The sequence below is a fragment of the Solenopsis invicta genome, chromosome 6 (genome assembly GCF_016802725.1).
Source record: "Solenopsis invicta isolate M01_SB chromosome 6, UNIL_Sinv_3.0, whole genome shotgun sequence".
NCBI classification, from domain to species: domain Eukaryota; kingdom Metazoa; phylum Arthropoda; class Insecta; order Hymenoptera; family Formicidae; genus Solenopsis; species Solenopsis invicta.
Window position 1 is genome coordinate 8,930,687 of NC_052669.1, and position 17,856 is coordinate 8,948,542.

Below are 17,856 nucleotides of genomic sequence, written 5' to 3' on the forward strand. Positions count from 1 at the left end.
GATCCGGCAGTATTCGACTCTGCGATTCACAGTCTCACAACCCACCCTCTCGCCCGTCATTCAACAAAGAAAACAAGAGCTAAAAATCTTCATAATATCCATAACGTGATTAAAGCTCTCTTCGTAACATCTCCAAAAGTCCGCAATCCACGTTACCTTAAATACACTATGATATGCTCTAATTAACTTTTCATCCCGTACGGCCGGAAATCATGTCAATAGATGACTTTGGTTGGAACACTGCACCAAGAGGAATATTGCTAAGGGGAACAATCTGCGGTCATAAAAATCTATTGTAGTTTCTATCTAACTTTCTTTGTCGTTGGATAATTCCGCGAATTGAGAATCCGCGGGATTCGCTATTAGGAAACATTAATGCCAACGTTTAGTTAAAAAACAAAAAAGGTTTAATCAAAACGATAAGTAAATCACGGAAGATCTGTTGTAATTCGATAATGCCTCGCAGGCAATAATCGCTTTGCGACGTAATAATATCAGCAATAATAATAATAGTAATAATAAATCGCACACGTATATTCCCAGACGATCATAGGAAAATAAAAAGAACGCACATTGATCGATTATTCTGCCGAAGTCGATTGTTATCGTGACATTTAACGATTGTTGTTTGAAAACTTTAAGTCGCATCTCGGCAGTTTTCGGGCAGTTTTCGACGTAGAGCTTTCCGAGGACACGCGTGTGGTCCGTGATTCACCAGACGCATGCAAGAAGGAAGCCTGATACGGGTCGCACTTTACGCGTGGTCTTGAACCTACGCGCAGAGCTATAAAAACGGTCGTACGAAACGATACCGTTCGAGAAAAATGTCTGCAAGGAAGTGCAACCGGCAGTCTCAGCTTCTGATGCAGCAACCGCGTTGCTTCGACGGTAATCATGCAGCGAGCAGGTTCTTTATGTTCTTTGGCGTGTTCTCCTCGTTCAAGTGTTTCGTGGTATAGCGAAGAGCGTTTAGTAATCCCTCGCTCTTGCAAGGCGGCTGGTCCTTTAACAGCTTCACACAACCTTTCACCTATTAGATTGAATCACATATTAAAATCGAAGTAACAGGCGAAGGGGCATACTTCTTATCCGCAGCATTTTACAACGAATATTTCTCTACTATTTTGTCCATTAAAATTAATTATTGTATAGTACTTTGATGTTACCGATAATTTTATATAGAAGCATGTTTACACAAATATACAAGCACAAATGTAGAAAATGAATTGAAGAGGAGATTTTTAAATGTTAGTTAAAAAATCTTTTTGATTGCGTTAAAAATTTATTTCCGATACTCACATCCACGTTTGAACCCTTTACAAAGGCACCTTGGGGATGTACATGATCGTATAGGATCACCAGACCCACCATAACCCTTAAGACAAAGAGCTGAGTCTCCTCTCGTTGGAATTGCGCCAACAGATTCCTGGTAGAAGATATTTCCCAAATTAGCTTCGCGAAGAAATTTCTACTCTCTAGAGGCAAGGCTCTTTGCATATTCGAAATAATACTTACGGATTTTCCAACATTCGAAGACACACTTTTGCCATTGTACCAAGCGTTTCTGTAATGTTTTCCCTTGCTATATCTTCGTTCTAAAAAACGATAAAACATGGTTTTATAAGTAACACATTGTTGAAAATGACAACTTCGCTATCCTGAATTACAAATATTTTCTATATAAAATTTTTTTTTATATCTATGGCAAGCTCACCTTTAAAAGGCAGCGTGTTACCATAAAATAAATATTTTTGCACAAATTGAAGATGGTATTCAAATATTGAATTATTATACTTTGTTCTCGATATTTTAATTAAAAACTTGCATATACATCAAGCTTGCATATACATTCGTTGTAGAATGTTTATTTGTCCGACTGATGTAGTCTATACAGAGTGCTCGGGTAATTTAAATCGCAGGCTGGAATACCTGTCAATTTTCCAGTTCAGCAGAGCCATTATTCTAGTCGGCAATTTTTTTTCTCTGTCTGTCTTGCTATTACATCGCATGTCGATCACGTAACGCGGTTATTTGTCATCGCAATCAATATGAACGAAAGCCCATGATTCATTATAACATTGTTGAAAAATGTGTCAAGATAATTTTAAAAATTTTGTAAAAGAATTCAAACGAAAAGTATAGATAGGATTCAAAATATTGCCGCTATATACTTTATTTACTATTCTATTTCATATAAAATTGTATTGTTTATCAGACTCAATCTTGAAAGAAAATTTTTTTTTTTTATAATTGTTAATATGAATCCTCCCGAAAAATTACTAATAGATAATATACTCGCGATTTGTTTAATACAAAAAGTATTATATTATTTAATTGTGACGAAACGAATAATTTCACGAAAACAGAATACAAAAAAATTTATTTGTTTCCTCAATCGATCGAAATGATTAAGGAACAGGCTGAGGAACCGCTTGGATAACCGCAGAATTTCGTCTAATTGCCATCAGTTAGCATCTGGCCGGATCAATAATTGTCCGGGTAACAATGGGAGGTCGTGCGGACGGGAACAATGTAGAGAGGCGATACCACTTACGTCTATCAAGAAAGTAATGGTCGCGTGACTCAGAACTCGAAGCATGGGTGTCGCGTGGGCGTAAAACAAGGACATTCTGTTGGCGAGTTCGTTCCCGACAACTAGGTCCTTTTCGGCGTTGTCCTGACGCGCCAGCGATGCCCTCGTCAATGTCCTCCGATAGTAGCTGAAGTCGTTCTGAATCGCCGGCGTTTTCATTTTATGCTCGTCGAACTTCAATACAAATTCCAATATCTCCGCCAATTGCTTGACTAGAGCCTGCTGCGTCTCCAGATGTTGCGTCGGCGAGAGGTTTCCCGAGCACAATTGCCCCAGAATTTTCGGTACAACCCTTTCTACACGTAATAATAAATAAAGAAAAATTAGTAACGAGCTTAATATCCAAATTTATATAAAGCGGAAATGTTTGTGATAACTTGAAGCAAGATACGCAGAATAATTAATCGATACATGCAATATTACATAATGCTGCCCAAAAGTAAGCAACACATAGTGTGATAGTGTCGAGAATTGATATTTATATATAACAATAAGAGAAATGAATAAGTAGCTAATCGATAATTTGAATCGAAAGTGAGGAGTGACTTATTTTTAAAATGTACACACGTATGTACATCTTTCTCGTTTTGACGTAGGATAATTAGTAAATGTCACACATAAAATATAAAAATTTAACAATCTAATAGTCTTTTGATATTAATGCTGCTCTATTCCTTGTTTAAAAATAAATATATTGAATATCAAGACCGGCTTTGCAATATTATTTTCCATATTTTCCATTTCCGATAACCACTTAACATAATTAACTTATGCTACAATTATGACCAGCATTCCGCGGTTACAGGTCAAAGTTTTCCCAATATTTGCATCGAATAGCTTCCGAGAAGTAAGGCGTAAAATAAAAAAATCGTTAATTCTAGAAAAAAAGAACTGTTATCGTTAATGTGAATAATGAAGCGTACCGAGTTCCAAGGAAAATTCATAGAACCGTTTAAGTTTCGCAACGAGAGGTGCCACGGTCAGGTATGCTTTTCGTTGACATTCCTCCGTGGGTGCCGAAATCGCCTCTCTGATTTCTTTCCCAGCTCCTTTATAACACTGTATCTCCTCTAAGATGGACTCGGAATTTTTCAGCACTCTCTGCACCGCCTCGAAGGTCTCGCGTTCGAGGTCCGATGGTTGCGCATCTGTAAAACAGACAAATAGAACAGAATGATTATAATTATCGCGCAACATGTCTTTTTATTATAACAAAAAATTGTGTCTCGCTATCGTCGAAAATATTATATATTTATTTCTTTATTTTGTAGAATTGTATGTATTTTTATTAATATTTTATCAAGTGTAATATAGAATCGGATCATGTATTACGGAAAATATTATAAGTAACGCGAGAAACTGTAGTTAGAATTAGGATTGAAATCCTTCGCGATAAATCATTTATGTATGACTCACTTTCGAAATCCAAGAAGACGTCGTACTTCTGAGGGGTGCAACAGGTAGACTCATCTCGAGCCAAAAGACTCAAAAGCTTGCCCATCGTAAGTGTACAGCTTCTTTCGACGAGAATCACTTTACAACGTGAAAGGCATCTGCAAGTTAAGACAATTTGATTATATATAAGATTTCATGCGAGATTTCAAATAAGAGATTATTATTTAACCACGTGCAAACTGTCGAACACTAGTAAAATATACTTTTTTAAGATTAATTATTTTAATCAAGTTAGAAGCAGTTTCTGGCTATAGTGATATAAAATGAGTGAAAACAAATGCTTGTCGCGTGAAGCAAACGTTTAAGATAATAATAAAACTTTATCGCTCCGTTATTGCACGACATTATTAAATCCTCAATATTTTTTGAATTAAATTCTTTCAGAGAACCTCAGACAAAAATTTATCGATAGACTTAATATTGGATTATAAAAAAAAAAATAATAATTTGTGTGTGGTCATTGTAACTTTCAATTTAAAAAAACTTGATTGGAAATATATATTCGAAGCACTGAATTTAAGCCCGGAATTTTTAGAACGTTTCGCGTATCGAATCAATTCAACGCAACGTGCGGATAGACACTTTTCTTGCTAAAAGCACGAAAAGTGCTCACGGAATTATATTTCGTAGATACTTGCAGATTAATCCGTGACGGATACGAATGGCGCACAGACGTTTTAATATGATTGAGTTTCTGTTGGGGTGAGCTTCAACCGACGAGTGGTAACTTGTCACGACCATCAGCCCGAGACTACAACGAAATTGAAATTTCAGACTCGTTCAAGCGTATATATTCCACTCGGATATATATGTACATACATGTCGGACCATTAATTCCGAACAGACGACACACGCGCACGCCTGAACGGCTCGGATTAACGCGTATCCGCATCGATACCGCGAAACAAATGGGATTCTACGAACTCGTCGGCGGGGAGATGAATCTCGTTAAATCAGTTTCAGAGAAACGGAACAACCCTCCTCTCTCACCTGAAGCGTTCGCGAAGGGGTTCCATGACGCCGTTCGCGCCCCGATACCGTGGACGTGACGATGACTCACGTGGGAAGGTCTGCGATTGCGTTTTACGCCGCGCGTATTCGACGAGAGAGTACCGCGTCCGGGAGGACCGAGCTCGCTCTTGTCACGTCTTGCGCGCAAGAGGACTCTTGCGATCGGCTTTACGGTTTCTAAAATTGCGAGCGGCGAGATTCCACCATTCCGTCGTACCGGCCGCGTTATTTTCGGCCCCGAAAGCACATTTCGCGCTATCTTCGGTCGCCGAGAACCTCTCGGTTTCTCTCGAGAGAAAATGATCGCGTATTGCGCAAATATGCTGTTAAACTTTCCGATTTCCACGTGTACATCTAATAGTTTTCACGATAAATCTGCAATTCAAAATCAATCGATTCAATCCGATCTCAATCCGAGCAGCTAAAGATGCTTGGAAGAACGGTCATAAAAAAAGCAAGAACTGGTTATTCCAGTCGACAATCTGACAGTCTTGATCTCCTCTCATTAAAATCTGAAAGTTGATATTAAAAGTTTATAAATAAATACGGGCGAGCTCTCTTTACGGTTGATGAGAAATTTTTCTTCAAAGTAATCGATTCTCTGGAGTATCGATACGTTTGGAATGTTGGATTTTAGAACATATAAATTTCTCAGGTACATTTTTTCAAGAGTCTAAAAAGAATTATTAGAATAATGATCAATATGTTATTATTTAAGTAGACATATATACTTTTATAAAAAATGGTACTCCTAATATAATATTTTATTACTGCACTATTAACGATAATAGTACATTTCATCAACAACTGCTGGCGATATTGATGTACAGCGTAAATAGCCATCGAGCTGCAATGTAAAATAAATGTTTGCGTTTGACATTCCGCTTTCCAGTGCGGAACGTTTAAAACAAGGATGTGATATCTGTTGCGATATTCACTCAGTACACAATTGTTCGTGTTTCTTTTTATTTGCATATTGTCTTCTCGTAGCATATGTTTTTGACAAAACGTGCGTTTTCAAGTTTTAAAAACATCAACAGTGAATAATTCAATCTATCTCTGCATATGTTTCAATAAAAATGTTATATTTCAATAATAATTGTGAAACAGTAATCTACAATAATTGTAAATAATGGAAAGGATGAATTTTTTCCAGAAGTTTCAAATTCCTTTTCCGTAAAAAAACAAAAAATACGATAGAGGTGAAAAGAAATTTGACATCGATGATTTATCTCAAAGATTTGTCATCCTAAAAGAAAGTAGCGTTGTCATACACGGAGAGAATTTTTAGAATTTTTCTACAAAGTTATGAGGATAGTCGTAGGGCAATAAAGTATTTCGAAGAATTTATGTGATTTTTTAGTATTTATTAATATCTATTGTACAATAAAATATAAAATAATTTGATAAAGAATTTTATTAAAATATACATGTTTTAAAATTCTCCGTAATACTATGTACAGTGTGCAATTTTGACAGAAAATGTTTTCTGTGTAAAATTTTTAAGTCTTAATGCACTGCAATTTAAAACGCATAAATGCACTCGCCGCGTGTTCACGTGAATTGTTAATGAGTTCTACGACTTCTCTACCTACCTCCGCTAATATCCACAATAAGAGTGTGTTCGCGAATCCAACCTAACGTGGCTCATACCGTTGTGTTAAAACAACAAACTGGTAACTCATCCAAAACGGTTCTCTCAGTGTTCGACGCCAAAGCTCCCATGCATTTGCAAAGCAGAGAGAGAGAGAGAGAGAGAGAGAGAGAGAGAAAGAGCAGAGTTCAAAGAACCTGCATACCAAAAAGCGTCTCTTCGATTGATTGATGACGTAACAAAGTCATTGCGGACATACATAGTTTTTTAACTATAACTACAGTATCCAGAGTTGATATAATTGACGGATCAACTTTCTAAAAGACAGTTGTTTAAACAAATACGAGTGAAAGCTCAGTTTCATTAACGTCAGTTACATTTAATTATTATCTTTGTCTGTTGTATATTTCTGAAATTTTGAAATGGATAGAAACGAAGGTTTGGTTCAGCAGTGATTTTGAAATTAGCTGACGTAAACAAAAGCAGTAATGTTAAGAAGAAATGTCACTGGATCAAGTAATATTTACAGTGTCACAGATCGACGAGGTCGTAGCGATGTTCGCCATCTACTTTTGCAGGAGCGGCGGGTTCTCGCTGTCAGGAACTCGAACTCCTGGGGGTTGAATTCCGGCAGCAGGCTTTTACGAGGACACGCCGGGAATCTCGAGCGGCGTTAATCGCGTGACGTTTGACGGGACGCTCACCGTCGCGGAATCGCGGCGTAATCGGCGCCGACGGCGCGAACACATGACGGCGACAGGTGCACGCCGAACGGGACGCCCGCGCCGGTGGGAGCGTCACGGGGTCAACGAGCACGCGAGACGGGTGCAACAACTGTCATCCGGTGGCCGGCCATGTTGTAGGTCGGGGGGTTGCTCGGTGCTAGGAGTGCGAGTCCTTCCCTTATTTGGTAAAACGGCGGCAGCGGCGGTGGCGGCACGCTCGCGCGCGTGGAAAATCGATTCCGGGGGGCTACTTCGCAGCGAGGGTAGCGAGATGGCGCTTGCCGAACTGAACAGGGGGGATTCCCGAACGAACGGGTATCGAAATATCGCTCGTGTAAATTTAGAAGCGGTAAAACAAAAGGTAACTCGAGGCAGGGTAGGAACGATTTATTGAACGTAAGAGAAGACAATTTCGGTGGGTGCAGCGAAAGATCGGATAACGCGGGGAGAGATGGAGAGTCGAGAAAGAAATTACAATCCGGAAAGTTACTGAGCCGTTCCAATAGCCGATATCAAGATATATGTATTGCAGAGGCTTCTTCTCGTGAATCTGTCACGATAAATTGCACGACTTATTTAGACAGCTACTTTAACCGTTCGGTCAAAGGGTCGCGGCTAGAATTTTCGTTGAAACTTTCATAGAGGGATAATTTTTCAAAGTAGATATGCATTTGCATTCTGACATCACAGTATAAATCTTAATCAGAATTTTATACGGCGTTAAAAAGAAAAAAGGAAACTTTCTTTATTAAGGTTGCTTCATTCGTATTAAAAAGTTACTGAATTTGTATTATTAGATTTGATCCAAGACTGAATATTTTCCTTTGAGAACACGAAGGTAACGTGACGTAATCGTTGCGGCTTTTTCTCATCGCTATCTCTCAAATCGATATCTTGGTTTCGCCAAAAAAGTATTCAATCAAAAAATTTGTATTTTGAGCATATTTGACATTGGAAGTTTTAAATCATTATTGTTTATATAGTTTTTATTTTTTTAGATTAATATTACTTGTATAAAAAAAGTATTTTGAAATTCCTTGACTTTTCGTCAATATAAAAGACATAAAATTATGTCCTTTATGTTGATAAAATATTGGATTTGTAATTGCACATTTTTACACTAATTTATTCGTTTGGTCCTTTTAGTGATTAAAAAACATTGCTACTTCCAATGTTAACATCGTTATAAACTCGCAAGCACTCAGGCGCACGTGAAACGTGCATCAATCTATTTAACGAAGAAACTCCGTATCGCAATCAGTGTGCTTGCGCATAATGAAATTTTCGATACGTTTCTATCTTCGAGATAGCGCATAGACAATCAACTGCAAATAGAAGTGCATAATAGACGACGTTTCGAAACTCGAGTACACGCAGTTTCGTCCACGTTATCGATTCTACGCAGCGTATACGACGGATCGATTCCGATTCGAGAGAATCCTGATATCCCTCGCTAGATTATTATCCAAGATAATAATAAGATTGAGAGAGATACACGTGCGGAAGATGGATATAAATTCCGAGTGGTCGATCCCACGTGCCTTGCACTATTACTATCGGCACTAATACTACTGCTTACTTATTTCACGGACCATTGGGGTGACGACGACGCAGACGTCACGTAAGGGCGACCGACGTCGCTCGGGGTGGACCCCGGAGTCATCCAGGGGGAAACTAATCGAATTAGCATTCGCATCGCTCGGTATCGCGCTACTTCGCACCGATGCCTTTGTGGGTCAACGCTCGTCGTATAAACAGACGTCTCCGACGTGACCGACTTCGATTTTTCATGCCACATGGAAATCCCCCGATAGCGATCTCCCGCAGGGGGTCCGGGTGCTCTATGACCATTAACTTCGTCGCTATAATTAATCGATGTTCGGTTTCATTTCCCACGCGACAGTGGGAATTATAGAGAAATCTTTTATAAATAGAATCTCTTCGAGTGTCTCTGCGTCAATCGAATGAAAGAGAAACAACTAAAAGAAAAAATCTCTGCGGAAAAATAAATGACTTATGACTCGATATGACTGTGTAAATATAATTTGCAGCATTTTAGTCGTAAATCTTTAAGCTTCATAAATTTAAAAAAATGTTGATTATAAGTTATACACTTGTACTAAACTCTTTGATACAGTTTAAAATTTAATGACAAATTATAATATTTGATAACGTTACTAGATCAAAACATATAATATAAATAAATGCTTTTATAAATAACATAGTGATTCCCAAAATGTCTTTAACTCGAAATAGTTAAAAATGAATTTTGATTCTTTTTATGTAAAAGTAGTCCACCCCAGAAAATTTATAGGTCTGTGACTATTACATTATTCTTGAGTGTTTTAAAAGGAAAAAGTTTCAGTCTATGAGAAAGGTCACGGAAAAAAGTCATTTCTTCTTTTTTTATCTGAGTGACCGTCAGTTTCGTTTTCACATTTTTCACGAATGTCACATGCATGACATTTGTCTCACTTGTTTTTACTTAAATTTAAAACGTGCACGTTAAAAGGTTAGTATATTAAATATATTTGATATTATATTACTAATTCACGCATTGTATTTCTTTCTATATTTTGAATTAAATATTCCGAAACGTCTGATAGACCTCTTCAATCGATTGAAATAAAGTGTATCAAACCCTCTTATTATGCATAACCCGTCGTGCATATTTGTAGTGACGTTTGTACGCAATTGCAATGGGCGACTTAAATGTCGTTGCGGGGAGATTTTTGCACCTCTTTTAATATCGCGATTGGATAATCGTCGGAAACCGTGGGCGAGGATAATCAACGCCCATTAAAGGCCTTTTTGTGCATCAATTCCAGCAAATCAATTGAGATCTCCCTATCACACTATACACAACCCTCCAGCTTGACATCATCTCTTGCGCATCTACGCGATGCGACGCAATAATTTTGCGAACTTTAAGCCCCTCATTCATCGCGAGCCGTTGCGCAGTAATTTCGGTAATGTCAAATGCAATTTTTATTTTTATTTTTTTTTTTAACAAATAAAATTCATAATTGTTGAAATGAGATTTTTTTGTCAATGTAAACTGCTGCCTTGTAAAATGAACGAGTTTTTATTTGAGAAATCATTTCCCGAAAAATATTTAATCTTAATTTGATACAATGAGTACATATACAATGAATATTATAAATTTATCGCGTACTTATATAAAAAGTACAAGTACTTCCGTCACATAAAAGAGATATAAAAAAAATGTTTTTTTTTTTCTGAATACGTCACAGCGTCGTCGTGCTCGATATAAATGTCATCACGCGTGTCTTGACAAAAAATATCATCAGTGACTTATGTCTACAATATGTGATATATATACATGGAGAAAAAAAGTCTAGCTGTATTTCTTTAAAGAGAATGTATCAGAGTTAAAAGTCCCTCCGTATTCCGTCTTTATCATTTTAACGAGTATCGCCTTAATTAACATTTCAACGTTAATTTAGTTAATTATGGAATACTAAGAAGAAAGATAAGTTGCATCACAACTTCATCAATGTTGGTTGACTTTGTTCATAAATACGAGATATAATTTGCCTTTTAATATTCAGTCACTTTAATTCTTCGTGATACTTCTGATATCTTTGCTTCGGAAAAGACAGTTTTTTTAATACGCTTGTAACAGCGCAAACAACAGAAAGATAACATTTTACTGCTGTAGCTATAAAGAATTAAATTTGTTAACAATGAGACAAATAATTGCTTTACTCGTTTTTCTTTCAAAATGAAAAATCAGTGGATTCGATTGTCCTTTTATTAAAATCGTCAATGAAAATATCTCAATATTCATTTCTCTCTAAAATGACTTATTGCGAACATCGTTCTTCCAGTCACGAAGTCGCACAGACGAAAACTGATGCGGTTCCTGACAAGCGTGTCCGAACACCGGCACGCATTATCGCGCGCGCTTAATATGGTATACGTGCAGGCGGCTAAAATGTCATCGAGGCACGCAAGAGAGACAGTGCGCTGGCTCGATGCGTGTCTCCACGAGGGCACGACGGCACTTGTTAAATCATACACGCGCGCGTGTGACATGCAGAAGCGCGTCTTCGCGGCTTTCAGCTTCCCTCATTACGTGTGACCCTGCCCTCTTTATCAATTGAGCGTAGTAATTATTGGGATTGACGAGCGGAGACGAGAATTCGATATGTCCGATAAACAAGGGGGACGGTGGGGGTGCATTGCGGTGTCGTGTAGTATGCCAGCTTTCCACAAGAGAAGTCAGACCATAAAAGCAGTTTCGAGTCGAAGAGAGAATACCGGTATGTCTTCGACTTGCTGAAATAGCAAATTGCACTGTTCTTACGGACTTAAGATAGTGATTTGAATCCTAAGAGACATCGTAACCCACTTACGGCAGCGATTTTAAAGACTATCTACCGCAGGAGTACACGGTTGAAAGGAGTCTCCTTGAGGATGTCCTCAAAGGGAACTCGTTACGTTCAAGTCGCTGATAATCTCGAAGCATAGATGAACATCGTGTAAAGGAAAGAAGTACGAGAGAAGACGATTACCCCGCTTCTTCGTAGCTCTGGCGATCGAGAGACCTTAAGCTTTATCTAACATCTTCGAAAATGGATTCAACAAAATTTGTTGACGTCATTATTTCAGTGTGATTACGTGACTTAATTAACATTTCTCTATCCGAGAGACGAGAAACTCTCTCACGCCTATTACACGACAATCACATGGTGATGACAATTGTGCGGCGTTTCTTTTCCGTGACGCTTAAAAATAAACAATGATGAGAAAGGGAATAGCCAACTCGCCGAGGAAATGTAATTTCGTACCAGAGATTACTAATTAATTAGGGGACGGAGAGATCAAAGAGCGTATGAATATTCGCGAGATTGAACGCGCGAGAAGGATGACATTGTGAAGCTAACGATGTAATATGCTTATTATTTAATATGCTAATTATTATTCTAATTTATGAATATTGATAATATAATTATTTTTACAATATATCATTTTTTATTAATTACGTAATGTTGTCTTAAGGGATTTTGATTAATCTAAAAGAATCAGTCATTATTATCGACGGTATCTTTCGTGTATAAATTTAAATATACAAGTTTATTATCTCTTATCAATACTCTTAGACAAACAAAAATAATCTCTTTGTTATCTGAAGAAACAAAACGTGACTCTGCAGCCGCTAGAAATCGAACTTGGATCGCGACATTTTTCTGAATGCTTACGCCACTGGCCAAGCAAGAGGGGGGGATATCGTCATATCCCGGACGAAGACAGGAAACCCCCAAGTAAAATCCCCCTCCGATCGTACGCACGTATGCGTCAACGAGCATCGGCGTATGTTTGATTGTAAATGAAAGCAGGAAAGAAGCGACGCGGAGCGCTGAATAGCGAAAAACGTGCAATCGACACGAATATTTCTCATTGACAATGGAGAAAGCAATTGATCTATTCAGCGTAAAAACCTGAAACGTTTAATTTAAATATTCAATTCCGATCAGCGCATTGATTTAATTGTATTAATAAAACAAAAATTTCTTTTTTAAATAATGCAGGACGCGAGATTATCAATGCGGATGTCTTGGTTCGCTAGAAACGTTGTTTAGAATTAGAAAAATTAAAGATGCATATCACGGCGAATGTTAACCGTCATTTCAGTAAATTAACTGAAATCACATAAGCGTCTTAAGCATGAAAGTCATAAATTACGGACGTGCTAGGATTGACCCAGAAAATCGAAAATTGCGGCACAAAGTGGATTCGTAATTGGAGCGAACGGCCCGCGTGGCACTATAAAACATTAAAGCTCTGACTGCACGCACGGTTGCCGCGGTCTAATTTCACATATATATACACTAAAGCCGCATTTGAGATTCCAGGGACACGGTATTCGTCTCAGTACCCTTAACATTTAGCGCATGACGTAACGCTGATAGTTGCCTTATCTTACAGCTGTCAAGCAGATAAAGTATCTCCCATTTTACACTTTACACATAGAGAGCGCATCAATGAAAGATATCACTTTTTATTATGCATAGGAATGAAAGATAATTCAAGTCAGCGTCTAAACTAAGTATTTTCGCTCCTTGAAATTTGAATATTAGAATATCAAATATATTCTGGATATTAATGCAATTCACTCAGAATACTTGTTTTTCAAGCTCTTCTATAGAATTTTGCAGGAAATTATGCGGTAAATTAACAACAGTAATGTCTTGTTTAATTATCTTTATACACTTAAATAAAACATAGTTTATATATACGCGGCTGTAGAAATTCACTTGCTTTAGTTTTTGTATCGTTTTTGTTTAAGTGACAAATATAAATCGTCGGACAAATGTTTGAAAGCGTTTTCCAATATCCATGGCGTTCTTCGGAATCCAAAAGCGTCGATTACTATTTCGTCAGTATTAATCTCCCGATATTTGATTTTTCGAGAGTTTTCGAGAAATTGCCTAGCCTTCCGTTTTTCCGTTCGCTCGTCGGTCGCTGTATAATATTGTGATATTATGCAATGGTCGCCTATAATCTCCGCAAATACTGCATATTCTGCAGCGATGCAATTAAAATAATGATGCGCGTCGCGAATATTTTTTAACTTTCTATTTGCAAGTAAAATGTTTTTTTTAAAAGCTTTTACTTATATCTTGTTTAAAAAAATTCTAAAAAAATATATATATCTTGTTTAAAAAAAAAATCTGAAAAATAAATATTTCAAGTTGAGGAGTTCTTTTTATTTTTATTAATATATTAACTCTCATTAACTATAATACATTTGTACAATTTTAAGTAAAAATATTAAAATCTTGCAGTTCTATTATAAGATATTTTTCACTATAAGATAAATGATCTCAACCAGTAAACTTTATCTTGACAGGTAATTAGCAAGTCGCCCTCCTCCCTTTCTCCCGAACGACACGTTTGGAGAATCGATTTTACAATGCGGAATTTTCGATGATAGCATCCGATCGATGAAACATGCCGTCAGCAGTTGATGAATCTGCGCTTATGCTTTCCCCTTTACGTTCCTGGCGAACGATCGAATGACCTACTTGCTAATTGTCGGTAAGTGCGCCCACGCTCTAATTAACGGCAAAGACTGATATAGCAATTAAATAATTCATAACTGACCTACGACCAACAGCAAATGTGTAAAGTTAAAGTATCAGCTTGCAGTTGACGAAGCGCTTCGAGATTCAGCCGATGTGTTTTGCAGAAAAAAATCTTAATCGAGAACTGAAGTCTCTTTCAACTTTTAAACGCTCTTTTGCACATTGATGTTTCAATCAAGCGAACTGGAGCGAATCGAAAGCGACGGAGGGCACTTGCGGAAAACAAACACGTTGTCACGTCGCGAGAACGACGAGTAACATCCGCCGCTGTTGCATCATGATTACATTTACAACTGACAGACTTATAGGCGATTAAATGCATCAAATGCGGTTTCCAAGTTCAAACCCCCAATGCAGGAAAGCGAGCTAACAGGAAAATCGTTCGGCTATCCCGTGCTGCCGGCGATGTTAATCGCTTTAACAGATGGGACCGTATGCTATAAATGATGCACGACCTCGGTCGTATTAACCCGCTCGTTTCGAGTTTCATGGTTTTCTTTGCGGTAGAATAAAAAGTTCTCTTTTTATATATAAAAATGATCGGTCGATGCAAAGTTTGTCCTTGTATTCACGGGTTAATGACCGCACAGAGAGATTCTTACATCTGACTAGCGATTATAAACATTAATATTAAAAAAAAATAGAAAACTATCGATATCTGCATTGAATATTGATTACGTGCAATTAAATCGCAAGGTGCATTCCAGGCATTGCATTCCACACGAGAATTAATTTATCAAGATATCACAGTTGAGCTGATAACAGCTATGTTGATCAATGCAGATAAATTTTGATTTATTTATTTAACATTTTCGGTAGTGCAACGTTCTTTGTTTTATTCTAAAACAATTGGATTTTATATTCGTTTTTTCGTTTTTTTATTAAAACACAGATGTGCTTTTTCATTACTGTCCAAAATTGGTGCATTAAATTCTATTAATAATTTTTCTACTTCCGTAATTATATTAACTTTTTACTTAAAAGAAATAAGAAAGTATTTTATAAGATATCAATCAGAGGAGTTGTTATTTTTAAACTGAACATTTCTTCAAAGTTCTTCTCAGAAGCAACAAGAAGCAACATGAAGAATCCGGATTTCTATCGTTTATCGGAAAGATTGTAAGGCTAAAATTTGCAATTCCACGTGTATCAAGCGTAACGACTTCTTTCGTGTTTTATCCTTTGCGTGTCCAAGGCGCGAACGTACGTATTTGACCATTATATAAAAATTAATTCCACGAAAGCCTGTTATATATATAAATCCTGCAAATCGTTGAATATACAAAGATTGCGGAACTGAAGAATGATACGTCATCAAATAAATTATTCAAGCGAAAATTATATGATTGAGCAATGTCAATTGTTATTCAGCGATACAATTTCAAGTTCGTGAATCACCTCATGCATTTATTACTATATACTTTGTGGCGTTGAAGGATTTTTATCGTGACGTACATATCGTCGGAAGTTTTTTTGTATTACATAAAAATACTATTGTGATATAATTGATCCACCGTTAACTTATAACGCGCATTATTTTTCTACAGATATTTATCGCGAAATAAATAAGACGTGTTATTTTGCGGTTTTCTGTAAGAGTGGAGCCAAGACTCAAGGGTTACCGCGATAAAAACGGAGCGATAAAAAAGTGTAATTCGCATTTTAATTGGACACATATAGAATCCAGGAAGGCAAGGAATTTTTTGAAGAAGATATTTAACCGCATTACGCGATTTAATTTAGTCAATTAAATATTTCGTAATCTCGAAACTTTGTGCGACCAAACGTTCTTTTTCATTTTAAAAATAGATCAAGAAGATAATAAACATACGCAAATGAAGTAATTAAAATTTTATGAAGTAATTTAATTATCAAGTATTATACATTATCTTCACATATAATTATGTCACACTTCCTTCGGTGAATCATATAAATCTCGCACGTTCCGACCGTAACGTTTACAATCTAACCGTTTGTTCGAAACAGCAAGCTCATATTTGTACAGGATGTACATATAAAGTATGAAGAAAAAATTGATTTACCTTCAGACGAAGCGGGACGATTCGTAGCATCCAATCAAGTTATTGAATGAGACACGATCACGAGGAGTCACCAAATGCATGTCATTCCGCTTCGCTGATTAATGTATACTTTCGGTTACCTGTACCGGAAACCGCACCGAGACTTTTCAAAGAGGACGAGACTCGTCTCGCAGTCGCAAAAGAATTTCGTGCTGTAGATGATAACGTTTTGTCACGTGCACATACCACACACAACGTGCCCGTAGACTATCGCAATAATGGTTCCTTTGTGTCTGCCAGCGGTCAACTCTGTCTCGTCTTTAATGTTTACTCAAACGGCCATGAGCGCGTTTAAAATCGTCGATCCCCCTGGGTCGCCACGTAACATCGATCGAACCGATCCACCTCTCAGCTGCGCGCTTCTCTCTTGCGAAGGAGAGAGGTTTAAAGCACGCCCGCGACGACCTATCGCGCTCTCGCGATGAATTTACAGGAGGGAGGAGAACTTTAAACGGTGCTCCCTCGATCCTATCAGCGAGGTGTCTATAACTTAACTGATGTTCAATAATGAGGTTCGAGAAGACGCGTCACAAACTACTGAAGCTGAACTTTCGAACGAGCGGCAGGGCCGTGAATTTGGTCCTCACACTCGACGGAGTGCGGCAATCGATTTTTCGAAAATACCACGCGGTAGCCGACTATATATTTTTTTTCTTGGTCGCAACGATGCACGGCACGGCACGACTCTCACGAAGGTTGTTACACCACTGTCAAAGCGACGGCGTGCAAGCAAACGCCGAGACAGTTTCGCTCCGCGCGGCCAGTCAGCTAGACGTCCCCACTCTCGACACGCCACTGCCTCCTGCAGCGTGGCAGCGTGGATCTACAGCAGCATCGCCGGCTGTAACACATTTTACCGTGTCAGAAAATTCGCGATCGCACATAAGAATTAAGCGGAACTTAACGCTTACTCAGCGCGAAAGGCTGTGACCATATATGCGACTTTAACTACATTTAGCCAATTAGCGGCTCTATGTCCTAAAAGCTGTATCGATTCCTCGAGTAATAACGTTCCTGAAATGTTTTATAGTACATCAAAAATTTTATTCTACATAAAGACAGACAAAAGGTATATAATAATACTGTGGCAGTTGTTATTTACAAGAATTTTTACAGAAATCGCATCGAATGCTCTTTAAAGCTTATTATAAATTTGATCCAATAAAAAAAGTTTATAATTCGAAATATATAATTTATAATTACGTGTAAAGCATGTGCATATATAGGAAATTAATAAAAAGAATTAGAACAGTTTTCATTTTTTTTTTTTTTTAAATAAAAATGT

General features: G+C 37.5%; 1 protein-coding gene across 4 annotated transcripts; it reads right to left on the minus strand.

Annotated features, from left to right (window-relative positions):
- Positions 1-653: 653 nt before the first annotated feature.
- On the minus strand, positions 654-17,261 carry LOC105196639 (CYFIP-related Rac1 interactor B). 4 transcript variants are annotated; one of them, XM_011162672.3, is made up of 7 exons: positions 16,533-17,261; positions 4,010-4,146; positions 3,517-3,741; positions 2,555-2,889; positions 1,516-1,595; positions 1,300-1,426; positions 654-1,030 (listed from the first exon to the last, which is right to left on the minus strand). In XM_011162672.3, exons 2-7 carry the CDS (start codon positions 4,092-4,094, stop codon positions 893-895), a joined length of 990 nt encoding a protein of 329 aa, XP_011160974.1. In that variant the 5' UTR covers positions 4,095-4,146; positions 16,533-17,261; the 3' UTR covers positions 654-892. The 4 variants fall into 4 exon arrangements, with proteins under 4 accessions (XP_011160974.1, XP_011160975.1, XP_039306342.1 ...); XM_011162673.3 differs by lacking the exon at positions 16,533-17,261 and adding an exon at positions 7,181-7,536; XM_039450408.1 differs by lacking the exon at positions 16,533-17,261 and adding an exon at positions 5,039-5,173.
- Between the last annotated feature and the right edge of the window lie 595 nt (positions 17,262-17,856).